General features: G+C 43.2%; 1 protein-coding gene across 5 annotated transcripts in view; it reads left to right on the top strand.

Moving 5' to 3' along the window:
• Window positions 1-6,542: 6,542 nt before the first annotated feature.
• PDCL (phosducin like) overlaps window positions 6,543-12,771 on the top strand; it is a 16,492-nt gene continuing 10,263 nt past the window's right edge. For 2 of the 5 annotated variants that reach the window (XM_027775584.1, XM_014591476.2), the window contains exons 1-2: window positions 8,171-8,205; window positions 8,606-8,782. In XM_027775584.1, coding sequence (XP_027631385.1) covers window positions 8,611-8,782 — 172 coding nt within the window. In that variant the 5' untranslated portion in view covers window positions 8,171-8,205; window positions 8,606-8,610. Of the gene's footprint in view, window positions 6,759-7,087; window positions 7,429-7,711; window positions 7,733-8,170; window positions 8,206-8,605; window positions 8,783-12,771 lie in introns of those variants that run through there. The other 3 variants (XM_027775585.1, XM_027775587.1, XM_027775588.1) reach the window with 3 other exon arrangements.

Here is a 12,771-nt window from a genome sequence, read left to right as displayed (position 1 = left end):
TGTTTACTGGGGCCAGCAGTTGGCATAATGGCTATGTTGCTGGACTCCCATATGGTCGACTGTGGTTTGAGTCCCAGACCTAGTGGCTTAAACTCACACTGGATGCGTGTTGTGTGTGTGGGCCCAAGATCCCAAGAGGAGAATGGAGGAGAAGGGATGCAGCATGGCTTTTTCCCCCCCCAGGGTGGGTGATTTCTCATTTTCTGTCTGTCTCTTTCTGGTGAATGCATGTGCCCTATAGCAAAAACCTTCCCCCCCCAAAAAAATTATTTAATTCCATTTATTTTTTAATTTGACCAGATCGGGGACTCAAACTGCGGTCGGCCATGTGGGAGTCTAGTGCCTTTAACCACCACGTCATCTGCTAGCCTTTATTTTATTTATCATTATCGTTATTTTTAATTTGACCAGAGCAAGACAGAGAGAGAGAGAAAGCGAAAAAGCAAGCTGCTAGGTCTGGGACTTGAACTGCAGTCAGCCATATGAGAATCCAGCCACCACGCCACCTGCTGGCCCCTTTTAATAAATTGTTTGCTATAGGGCATGTGCGCTTGCAAGAGAGAGAAAGAAAAAAAGTGAGAAATCACCCCACCAGGGCAATGGCCATGCCACAGTCCTTTCTTCTCCGTTCTCCTCTCATGATTTGGGGCATGCACACACATGTACATGGCATGAGTTTTAAGCCACTGGGTCCAGGACTTGAACTCTGGTTCCTCCACTTGGGTTTTATTAAAACTTTTGCATACAGCCACCTTAACCTCCACATCACCTGCTAGCCCAGTTTTGGCCATTCTAATATGTATGTAATGATATCTCATTCGTATTTTCAATATCTTTTTTTCTTTTAGTTGCTAGATGGTACCTGCTAGAGATAGTGTGCACCATTCCTCAGTAGGGCATGGTCACACCACCTCCTTTTTCCAACATTTCTCCAATCTGTCAGGATTTGGGTTACACACACAAATAAACCAGTGTGTTTTTCAAGTCACTGGGGCCAGGATTTGAACTATAGTCAGCCAGATGCACAGGGCTTACCACTGCTCTATGGGGCTGGCCCAATACATTTTTAATTAATTAATTAATTAATTAATTAATTTTAGGGAGAATTTTGCTATAGGGCATGTGCTCATTGGAAAGACAGGGAGATAGAGAGAGAGAGAGATAGAAAGCAAGAAATCACCTCCCAGGGGTAATGGCCATGCCACAATCCCCTCTCCATTCTCCTCTCAGGATCTTGGGTACACATGCACACGTGCCTGGCATGAGTTTGAAACCTCCAGATCCAGGACTTAAACCGTGGTCAACCATGTGGGACTCCAGCTATGTAACCATTACATGATTTGCTGGTCCTCTAATACATTTTTCAATGGACAAACATATTCAAAAAAGATAAAATAAGCAATCATTAAAAACAGAACAAAACAAAATATGATGGCTAGCATTGTTCTGTAAGAGTTGTTCAAGGGGCCTGGAGGTGGCACGGTGGTTAAGGGTGCTGGACTCCCACAAGGCTGACCGCGGTTTGAGTCCTGGACCTCGTGGCTTGCTTTCTCACTTCCTCTCTCTCTCTCTCTCTCACTCTGTCCCTCTTTGGTCAAATTGAATAAATAAAGTTAAATAAAATAATTATTTTTAAAAAATTATTTAATTTTATTCATTCATTTATTTTAATTTGACCAGAGAAAGAAAGAAAGAAAGTGAGAAAGCAAGCCACCAGGTCCAGGACTCGAACTGTGGTCTGCCATGTGGGAGTGTCCAGCACTTTAACTACCATGCCACGTAATGCTCTCCAATAAAATAATTCTTTAAAAAAATTTTAAAAATTGGGACCAGATGTTGGTGTAATGGCTATGTCACTGCACTCTCATATAGTCAACTGCAGTTCAAGTCCTGGACCTGGTGGCTTAAACTCACACTGGGCATGTGTGTGTGCGTGCCCAAGATCCCAAGAAGAGAATGGAGAAGGGACTGCGCATGGCCATCCCCTTGGGGGGTGATTTCTCACTTTCTGTCTCTCTGTTTCTGTCTTCCTGGTGAGCGCAAGTGCCCTATAGCAAAAATCTCTCCAAAAAATTTTTTTAAAAATACTTACAAAAAGAGTTGTCCTCTCAGAAATTCACATAAAAATTACGTAGAAAATAATTTCAGATTTTTCTCAAAATATTTGTGTACATACTTTTTGCTTCTACTGTTTAATATTCAGAGAGCTAAATATTTGCCACACTGACATTCCCTAAATCCAACAACCCACCCATGTTTCTGCATCAAAAAGACAACAAGTCCAGAGGTCAGCAGGGGGCAGGGTGGTGAAGGACCTAAATTCCCAGATGGCTGACCACAGTTTGAGTCCTGGACTTGGTGGCTTGCTTTCTCACTTTCTCTCTCTGGTGAGCACATATGCTCTGGAGCAAATTAAAAAAATAATCATCTAGGGATCAGCAGATGGCATAATGGTTTCACCGGACTCCCAAGTAGTTGACCATGGTTCGAGTCCTGGACCCAGTGACTTAAAACACACACACCAAGCGTGTGTGCATGCATATCCAAAATCCCAAGAGGAGAATGGATTTGCAGCGTGGCCATCCTCCGTGGGGAGCGATTTCTTGCTTTCTGTCTGTCTGTCTCTATCTCTCCAGCAAGCACCTGCCCCCTGCCCTATAGCAAAAAACTCTCTACAAAAAAAAAAAAAAAATAAATAAGTAAAATTAAATATATATGTGTGTGTGTGTGTGTGTGTGTGTATGTGTGTGTATGTATGAGATTTTTGCTATAGGGTGTGTGTGCTCACTGGAGACACAGAGACAGTGAGAAAGAAAGAAATCGACCCTCATGTGAGATGGCCACATTGCAATCCTTGTCCTCCATTCTCCTCTCAGAATTTTGGGCATGCATACACACATGCCTGGCATGAGTTTCAAGCCTCTGGATCTGGAATTTGAATGGTAATTGACCATGTGGGAGTCCAGCACCTTAACCACTACCTGCTAACCACAAAAAAAAAGAAGAAAGAGGGAACCAGCAGTTAGTGTAATGGCTATGTCGCTGGACTCCCACGTAGTTGACCGCGGTTCGCGTCCCGGACCCTGTGGCTTAGAACTCACACCAGGCGCGTGTGCATGCGTGCCTAAGATCCCGAGAGGAGAATGGAGAAGGGATTGCGGCATGACCATCCCCCTGGGGGATGATTTCTCGCTTTCTGTCTCTATGTCTCTCTCTGTCTGTCTGGCAAGTGCACACGCCCTATAGCGAAAACCTCTCCAAAAAAAAAAAAAAAAAAAGAAGAAAGAAAAGAACTGCCATCAGAGTCAAATCTACTCCTTTAGGTATTCATTTTGACTTGACAATGGGTATGATGGTTAATTTTGTGTCAACTTGACTGGGACATGGAGTACCCAGATATTTAATCAAACATTATTTTGTATCTGTGAGGAAGAGATTAACATTTTTATCAGACTAAAGCAGATTGCCCTCCCTAATGTGGGTAGGCCTTATTTAATCAATGAAGGCTTGGGATGATGAAATAGTTACATCAGTGGACTCCCACTTAGTCAACTCCAGTTTCAGTCTCAGACCTGGAGACTCACGTGGGGGTTGCGGGGCGGAGGGGGCAGCAGATGGCATAATGGTTATGTTGCTGGACTCCCACATAGTTGACCATGGTTGAGTCCCAGATTTGCGGCTTAAAACTCACACTAAGCACATGTATGCGCTTGCCCAAAATCCTGAGAGAATGGAGAAGGGATTGTGGTGTGGCCAGTCCCCTGGGGCATGATTTCTCACTTTGTCTTTCTGTCTCTCCAACAGTGCACATGCTTTATAGCAAACGTCTCTCTTTTAAAACAAAAACAAAGACAAAAACAACTTATGCAGGGTACATGTGTGTTCATGTCCAAAACCCCGAGAGGAAAATGGAGAAGGGACTGTGGCATGGCCATCCCCCCGGGGGGATGATTTCTTGCTTTCTGTCCCTGTCTCTGGCGAGTGCATCCACTCTATACCAAAAATATTTCTGGAAAAAAAAAAATCAATGAAGGCCTGAATAGAACCACAAAGACTTAGTAAGAGAGAGTCTCTTTGTCTGCTTGACTGTCTTCCAACAGGGACATTGGTCATTTCTTATCTTTGTATTCAGCTTCAGACTGGAACTATACCATTGGGTCTCCTCAGGCTCCAGCTTGCTGACTGAATATCTAGGCATATTGCTTATAAAGAAGTTTTCCATTTCTCAAACACACAACCTAGAAGCCAAGTTCTGAAAACACTGGAACTGTGTCTTGGCAACTAACAGATTCTTTGCAAACACTAATCCCATCCTTTGCTTGTTCTCAAGTTCCTGTATAAGTAATGGTGGCCAGAAGTGAATTGAGGGGAGCCCAAAACCCATAATTCATAGTTGGATTTCTCAGAATGCTCTTCCCTATTCCGTTTGAAATATCCACAATGAACATTTCTTAGGTCATTAGAAATGATGAGATGGTTATTTGCTGTGTCCACATCCGAAGATATCCACTTGAAAAGAAAATCTAGTAGTCCAGCAAAGACTTGCTACGGATCCACTCTTCACTTTTACTGCAAAGACCTGTTTGGATCTCAATCACATTCACGTTTTTTATTCTTTTATTCCCTGAATAAGAATTTTCCTGGGGAAAACGTCTCTTGCCCCCTGAAAAGCCCATATTTTATAAAGAGAGTAAATAAATAATACTATAAATTCTTTTTATTGATAGTGATTTCTTTTTCTCTTAGGATTTAAATAATTATTTATTTTAAAGAATTATTACATTTCAATTTATTTATTTATTTATTTATTTATTTATTTAAATTTGAACAAAGAGGGACAGAGACAGAATGTGAGAAGGCAGGCCACCAGGTCTGAGACTTGAACCACAGTCAGCCATGTTGGAGTCCAGAGCCCTTAACCACCACCTCACTTGCCAGCCCCCATTTATTTAATCAATTAATTAATTTATTTAACTTGTTATAGTCATCAGAGAGAAAGCAGAGAGAGAGAGAAAGGGAAAGTGAGAAAGTAAGCCACCAGGTCTAGGACTCAAACTACAGTTGGCTATGTGAAAGTCTAGCCACATCACCTGCTGGCCTTGAGTAGTATTTCTTTTTCATATTAAGTTATTGTAATTAGAAAAAAAAATTTAAGAGAGATACTTTTGACAGAAACAGAAAGTGAAAAATCACCCCCCACCCCAGGCAGGCATGGCATCTCTGCAATCCCTTCCCTTCCATTCTCCTCTTGGGACTTAGAGTATGCATGCACATGTGCCCAGTGTTGATCCAGGACTCAAACTGCAGTCAACTATGTGGGAATCCAGCGACGTAACCATTATGTCATCTGCTGGTCCCAGTTAATTTCTCTTTTTTACATTAGTGGGTAAGATATTGTTCACAAGGACGCCATGATTGCTCTGAATATTTAACAGAGATTCTGTCAATATACACATCTAATGAATATGTAAATGATGGAAAATAATTATTAGTTTTTCTATAGGGCTTGTATGCTTACCAGAAAGAGAAGGAGACAGAGATGGAAAGTGAGACATCACCCTCATGGGTGATGACCAAACTGCAAACTCTTCTCTATTTTCCTCTTGGGGTTTTCTGAGTATGCACACGTGTCCAGGCATGATTTTCTTTTTCTTTTTTTAAAATAGGATACGTGTGCTTTACAGAGAGGAGACAGACAGAAGGATATCCCTCTGAAAGAGAGGGAAAGTGCGAAATCATCTGCTGGGGGAAATGGCCATGCAGCAATCCCCTCTCCTCCCTTCTGCTCTTGGGATTTCCTGTGTATACAAGCACAGGAACCTCAAGCCATTAGGTCTGGGTCTCAAATCACGGTTGTCCCTGTGGGAGTACAATGCCTTAACCTCTATGCTACCTGCTGGCCTGGAAGATATTATTGATTGAAGAATAGTGAAATATTAAAGTTGTTTTTTTTTTTTTTACAAAAAAACAAAAACCCACCAAAAACTGTTTCAAAAAATACAATAGTACAGGACCTACTCTGTGGCTCAGCAGAATTGCTCCAGAGAGGCTGGATCCCATAAGATAACAGCTGGCTCCAGTGTAAATGCCCAGGATCCCACAGGCTGAAAAAGGGGATAGGAGTAGCAGAACAGGACCTTCCTGTCTCTCTCCCACTTTCGTGTGAGTACAACACTCCCCAGCAGATGGCATAGCAAGTATGTTGCTAGAGCCCCACATGGCCGACTGCAGTTTGAGTCCCAACCCAGGGGCTTGAAACTCACGCCCAGGGTGTGGTAGGTGCCCAAGATCCCTGGAAAAGGTATTGCGGCATGGCCATGGGTTTCCCCCTCACTGTCTCTCCCACAAGTACACATGCCCTAAGGCAAAAATTTCTCTTAAAAAAATTGAAATGGCTTTGGAAATTTAAGAAGGGAGTAAACAAGTTTTTCTTATTGCTTAAAGCTGATTAAATTTCATCGTATAAATTAAAGTAACAACAAAACAAATAGAAGCGTATTAATATTGTTGAGGTATTTTGTCCCAAGGTAGGACCAGTAGCATCAACTTCCTCGGCCACAGAGAGAAGCGCTTCCCAATTGGGCAGCGTGTATCCGCCGTGACGCAGGAAGGCCTCCCATTGGCCCGCGCAGTCAGGCCTTGAGCGGCTATTCTCTTTAGCACTTAGGGTGCCGGGTCACTCTTCTTCCTCGAAGTAAGCGCTCCCTCCCAGTGTCCGGAGCTGCTGGTCCAAAAGGATCCGGACCAAACTAGGCTGGGTAACTGCATGGGGTCAGCCGGAGGCAGGCGGCGGGACTATAGGCGAGAGGGTGGTTGGCGAGCTTGGGTAAAACTGCCTGTCCTCCTGCCCTCTCGACCATGTCTCCACGACTTCTCTACCCTCCTCTGTTATTCCCACCTCGGCTCTCCTAAAGGATTCGTGCGTCCCTCCGCCGCCCAGTCGGTGGGCCCGCCTGCACCTTCCCCTCCTTTCCCCTGCCCCTTCCGCCCCTTTCGGCGGCCCCTCCTCCTTTGCGCGCCCCTTGGCTCACCACACCTCCTCACGCGCGCTCCCGTGTTCGCCTCACCTCGTAGCCCGCGCCCCCACGCAGGCCCCGCCTCCTCTGACGTTCTCTTGCGTGGACCCCGCCTCCTCACGCTTCCCTGCGTCGGCCTCGCCTCCTCGCCTGCGCCCTTACGTCGGCCTCGCCTCCTCGCGCGCTCGCCTGTGTCAGCCGCACCTCATCATACGCTCTCCCGCGTCGGCCTCGCCTCTTCTCGCTCCCTTACGTCGGGCTCGCCTCCTCGCCCGCGTCCTTGGATTGGCTCCGCATCACGTGCTCCTTTGTGTCAGCCCGGTCTTCTCACGCATTTTTGTCCCTTGACCCTGCCTCCTCCTTCTTTTTGCTGGCCCCACCTCCAGTGCGTCCCTTAGCTGCTCCCGCTCAGGTGTGTGGCTCCTTGGTCCCACCTCCTCGTCCCATTACCCTCACACCAGCCCTGCTTCGGACCACCCAAGGCGTACTCTCGGGTTTTCCCTCAGCTCTGTCTCTGTGCGCCCTTTTTCGTCCTCCCTCGCACTGTCAAGTCCTTTAAGTTTAGTTCTGCCCTTCCTTGATACTTGTACCTTTCTAGCCCTGCCTCTTTTGCACCCTCCGTCCTATCTGACTGCTTGAATTCACAGATGTCAGCCTCCCGAGTATGGGGTTAGCACATTGTGCAGGCCATTGGGGATGAAGGCTAGTAGTTGTAGGTCAGTCCTTTCAGAAGCTCTCTGCCCCATAGGGGCATGTAGTGAGTTTACCAGGCCTAGTGATGAGTCATTAATGTTGGATGCATAGAGAAAGGAATACTAGAGGTTTTCTTTGTCGTTCCTGCTGGATCCTCAAGCTGGATTGTGGGATGCTAAACTGAATCTTTCCCCAAATGTGTCCTTGGCTGCTTCTCATGCAGATGCTTGGCCTTAACCATGATCCTTTAAACATTTGAACATTGTTAAAATGTTAGTAAGGATCTGCCTTTTAACCTGTAAGAACTGGTAGGGCTTCAGAGACCATTCTTACAAGCCCTAAGTGTGGTGACTGACAGGAGACCAGGAACAGACAACTGATTGCCTTAGATAGTGACTCAGCATCATACTTTTGACATTTCTTTTGGGAATTTTTCTAACGATTCTTACCCAATTTTTCAGCCACCCAGCAGTCTTAGTTGGTAGGAGAACTAAAAGTAAGTATAAAAAACCCCCCCACCAATTCAGTAGATTCCACTAAATAATTCAAGTGTACACTATTCAGAATACAGCAACTCACCCCTCAGATTCTTGCAAAGAGTCAGGTATTCCTGGGATCTGGTTCCAGCTCCAAGCATTTGCTGCAAAGTTTGGTCAAAACAAAACAAAACTTAAAATCTCAGATTCAGTTTTACTTTATATAAGAGGAGCATGATAAACTCTTGCATACCTGGTTATGTTTGGGGATTTGTTAATATTCTGTTTATGGAAAAAAATATCATTTTGAGGGTACTATAAATTATAGGATCTCAGCACAAGTGAGACAGACGCCTGTGTTTCAGATTCATTTTCTGTGGTGCTCAAACCAGCAGAATCTGATATATTGCTCTTTCCCAGGCACCATGACGACTCTGGATGACAAGTTGTTGGGGGAGAAACTACAGTACTACTACAGCAGCAGTGAAGATGAAGACAGTGACCATGAGGACAAGGACAGAGGCAGGGGTGCCCCAGCTAGTAGTTCCATGCCTGCTGAGGCTGAGCTGGCAGGTGAAGGCATCTCAGTTAATACAGGTACTAGAAAGCCCTGGGCTCTGGGAACAAACTGAAAAAAATATCCATTAAACATGTATCCATTAGAAGCCTCTTGATCATGCTTCTCTAACTCCATTCCCACATCCAGAGATAACCTAGTGTTGCCATTTTATTGTGCATACTTCTAGCCTTTTTACTGCACGATACAAATATGTATGCATAGCAGCATGGTAATGAACACAGTCTGGTCTGGTTTGAATCCCTCTTCTCAAATTGATAGTTGTTTGAGGGGCCGGTAGGTGGCATGGTGGTTAAAGGCACTGGATTCCCACATGGCTGACAGTGGTTTGTGTCCCCCATTTTCCCTTTCTCTTGTTGTCTCTCTCTCTCTGGTCAAATTAAAATAATAATAAATGAAGTTAAATAAAATATTTTTTTGAGAGGTTTTTGCTATAGGCCGCGTGCGCTCGCCAGAAAGACAGAGAGAGACAGAGAGACAGAAAGCGAGAAATTACCCCCCAAGGGGGGATGGCCACGCCGCAGTCCCTTCTCCTCCATTCTCCTCTCGGGATCTTGGGCACGCACGCACACACACCTGGCATGAGTTTTAAGCCACCGGGTCCGGGATTCGAACCGCTGTCGACTACATGGGAGTCCAGTGACGTAGCCATTACGCTAACTGCTGGTCCCTAAGTTAAATAAAATATTTAAAAAATTAGTTTGAAATCTGTAAATCATAGGTATGAGTGTATTGGTCTTACACATTTCTAGAGGTGGCATATTTATCTTTTTACAGCTTTTTAAAGAATTTATTAATTTTTATTTGTTACTCATTTTTTTAATTTTTTTTTTTTGGAGAGATTTTCACTATAGGGTGCGTGCGCTCGCCAGACAGAGACATTGGAGACAGAAAGCGAGAAATCACCCCCCAGGGGGGATGGTCACGCCGCAGTCCCTTCTCCTCCATTCTCCTCTCGGGATCTTGGGCACGCACGCACACACACCTGGCATGAGTTTTAAGCCACCGGGTCCGGGATTCGAACCGCTGTCGACTACATGGGAGTCCAGCGACATAGCCATTACGCTAACTGCTGTTTCCCCATTCATTTTTTAATTTGATGAGAGAGAGATGCACAGAGAGAGACAGAGACAGAGAGACAAAGGGAAAGTGAGAAAGCAAGCTGCCAGGTCTGGGACTCGAACCACTGTTGGCCATGTGAGAATCCATCGTTTTACCATCACACCACTGCCAGCCCCTATCCTTTTACATTTTAATACTGTCAAAGTATTATTAGTTGAGGTGGCACTTGTTTATAGTTTAACTAGTAATCTATTTTTCTATACAGTTGTCCTCCTACTGTGTTATCAGACTTTTTTGATCTTTGCCATTTTGGTGGATGACAAATAGTAACTCAGTTTTCTTTTTTAGATGAAAGTTGAACCTCTTTTCATAATTTTAAAGGTATTTTCTATCCTTTGGTCATTTTTACTCTTTAAAAAAATTTTATTGAGGCCAGCAGTTGGCATGGTGGTTAAAGTACTGGATTCCCACATGTCTGACCAAGGTTTGGGTATCGGATCTTGTGGTTTGAAAGTCATGGCAGGAGTGTGTGTGTGAATGCCTGCCCAAAATCTTGAAAAAATAATGGAGGAGAAGGGATTGAGGCATGATCATCTCTCTGGGGGGGGAGGGTGCTTTCTCACTTTCCCTTAGAGAGAGACAGAGAGCTCTGTTTCTGTCCAGCAAGTGCACATACTGTATGGCAAAAACTTAATGAAAAACAATAATTTAATTAAAAAATAAAAATGATTATTATTTAATTGTCAGAGAATGACAAATAATAATAATAATAATAATAATAATTTTTCAATTGTCAGAGAGAAGGAGAAAACATCCCTGAATGGAGTGCAGTCACATTACAAGCCCATCTCCATTTCTCTATCCTGCTGAGATTTGGGGCACTCATGCTTATATGCCTGGCATGTTTTTTAAGCTGCTGAAGCTGAGATTTGAACTATAGTCAGCCCTTTGGTATCTGGCTCCCTTAATCACTATGCTTACAGGGCAGGCCCTTTGGCTCATTTAAAAAAATTGGTTGGTTGTTTATTTTTTTTTTTTTTAAGATTTTGGGCATGCACAGCACACCCAGCATGCATTTTTTAAAAAGAATTATTTTATTTAACTTTATTTATTATTAATATCATTATTATTTTTCAGTTTGATCAGAGAGAGACAGAGAGAGAGAGGAAGTGAGAAAGTAAGCCACCATGTCTGAGACTTGAACCGTGGTCGGCCATGTGGGAGTCCAGCACCTTTAACCACTACGCCACTTGCCAGCCCCTGGTTGTCTTTTCTTCTCAGGGAGTTGTACATTAAGGAAATTAATTTGTAGTATGAATTGTTAAGTATTTCTCCCAATTGTCTTTTAGACTTCATGTTCATATTTTCCTGGAGGAAAATGTTTATTTTTATGTACTTGAACATATTTTTTTATAGTTTCTTAATTTTGTTTCTTACTTAAAAGGCCTTTATTTTACTCTACTTTGTAGAAGGCCTTAATTAAAAAATATTCTCATATGCTTTTTCTTATAATTTTTATAATTTCTTTTTGAAATTTTTTTTAATTTTTAATTTTTAAAATATTTTATTTTATTTATTTTATTTAATTTATTTTATTTTTTGCAGTTTAAAAACAGCCACTGTGTATTTACCAACCAGATTACAAAAATAATCATGGTGGATACCTTAGTTCATCCTTCTAATAAGTCTGTTGATCTGATCTTCCCTGTTGCCAGCATCTCTACCTTCTACAAAATGGGTGGTATTTTTCTTCATTCCACCTCATGGAGAAGATAATTTTTTTCTTTTTTTGGAGAGGTTTTTGCTGTAGGGCACATGTACTCGCCAGAAAGACAGAGAGAGACAGAGAGACAGAAAGTGAGAAATCACTTCCTAGAGGGTATAGTCACACCACAATCCCTTCTCCTTCATTCTCCTCTCGGGATCTTGGGCATGCATGCACACGCGCCCAGCAATGAATTTAAGCCACTGGTTCCAGGACTCGAACCACAGTCGGCTATGTAGGATTCCAGCGACATAGCCATTACGCTAACTGCTGGTCCCTCATGGAGAAGATAATGTGAAGGGCCACAGGAAGTTATTTGCTTCTTTGAAGTGTTTTCCAACAGTATAGATTTCATGAATCAGGTCTTCCATGCAGATGATGCCAAATTTACCAAGATATTGAGCAATCAAAGAGTTATCTGTCAAAGCAATTCACTTCTTATTGATTTTACCATAACCACGTTTGTAGATCAGTTCATTTACAGACTTCAGGTTCCAGTATCCCCATGCAATATATGGTTCCACAATTCTCAACATGTTAATTGAGGCGTTGTTGAGCTTAACAAAGGTGCCATTGAAGATCTTGTGAAGGCAAAGCAGCTGTAACACCTTTAGAACCTTTGGGCTCACTCTGTTGATACCTCTGATCCTGATAACAAACATCAATTTGGATTCTGCGGATACATAGAAATTGCCAGCTTTTCTTGCCATCCTGGCCATGCAAATCTCAGTTCTGTACATCTGTCTATATTCCTTATGATGTGCTTAGCTTTTTCATAGGTAAGCTTCCTCCTTGCTTTTCAAAACATCTTTTGAGCAAACTTTTTTCTCAGGTCCTTGATCTTTAGCTCTGCAAAATTCCTTCACTTTTTCTTGGGGTTTCTAGCCCAGCAGTAACCTTTTTCTTAGTGGCTTCTTCCACAGCAGGAGGCTTTTTCTTGGTTTCTGCTACAGCAGGAGCCTTCTTTTTCTTCTCTTGAACTCCCTCCATGGTTCCAGCTGGAAAAGAGGAAGTATTTATTTATTTTAATTTGACCAGAGAGGGACAGAGTGAAAGAGAGAGAAAGCTAAAGAGAAAGTGAGAAAGCAAGCCATCGGGTTTGGGACTCGACCCGCGATCATGTGGGAGTCCACTGCTCTTAACTACTATGCCACCTGGTGATCCATTTTATATATATATATA

This window comes from Tupaia chinensis, unplaced genomic scaffold (genome assembly GCF_000334495.1).
Source record: "Tupaia chinensis unplaced genomic scaffold, TupChi_1.0 Scaffold000575_1, whole genome shotgun sequence".
NCBI lineage: Eukaryota > Metazoa > Chordata > Mammalia > Scandentia > Tupaiidae > Tupaia > Tupaia belangeri.
This window is presented reverse-complemented; position numbering and strand designations above follow the sequence as displayed.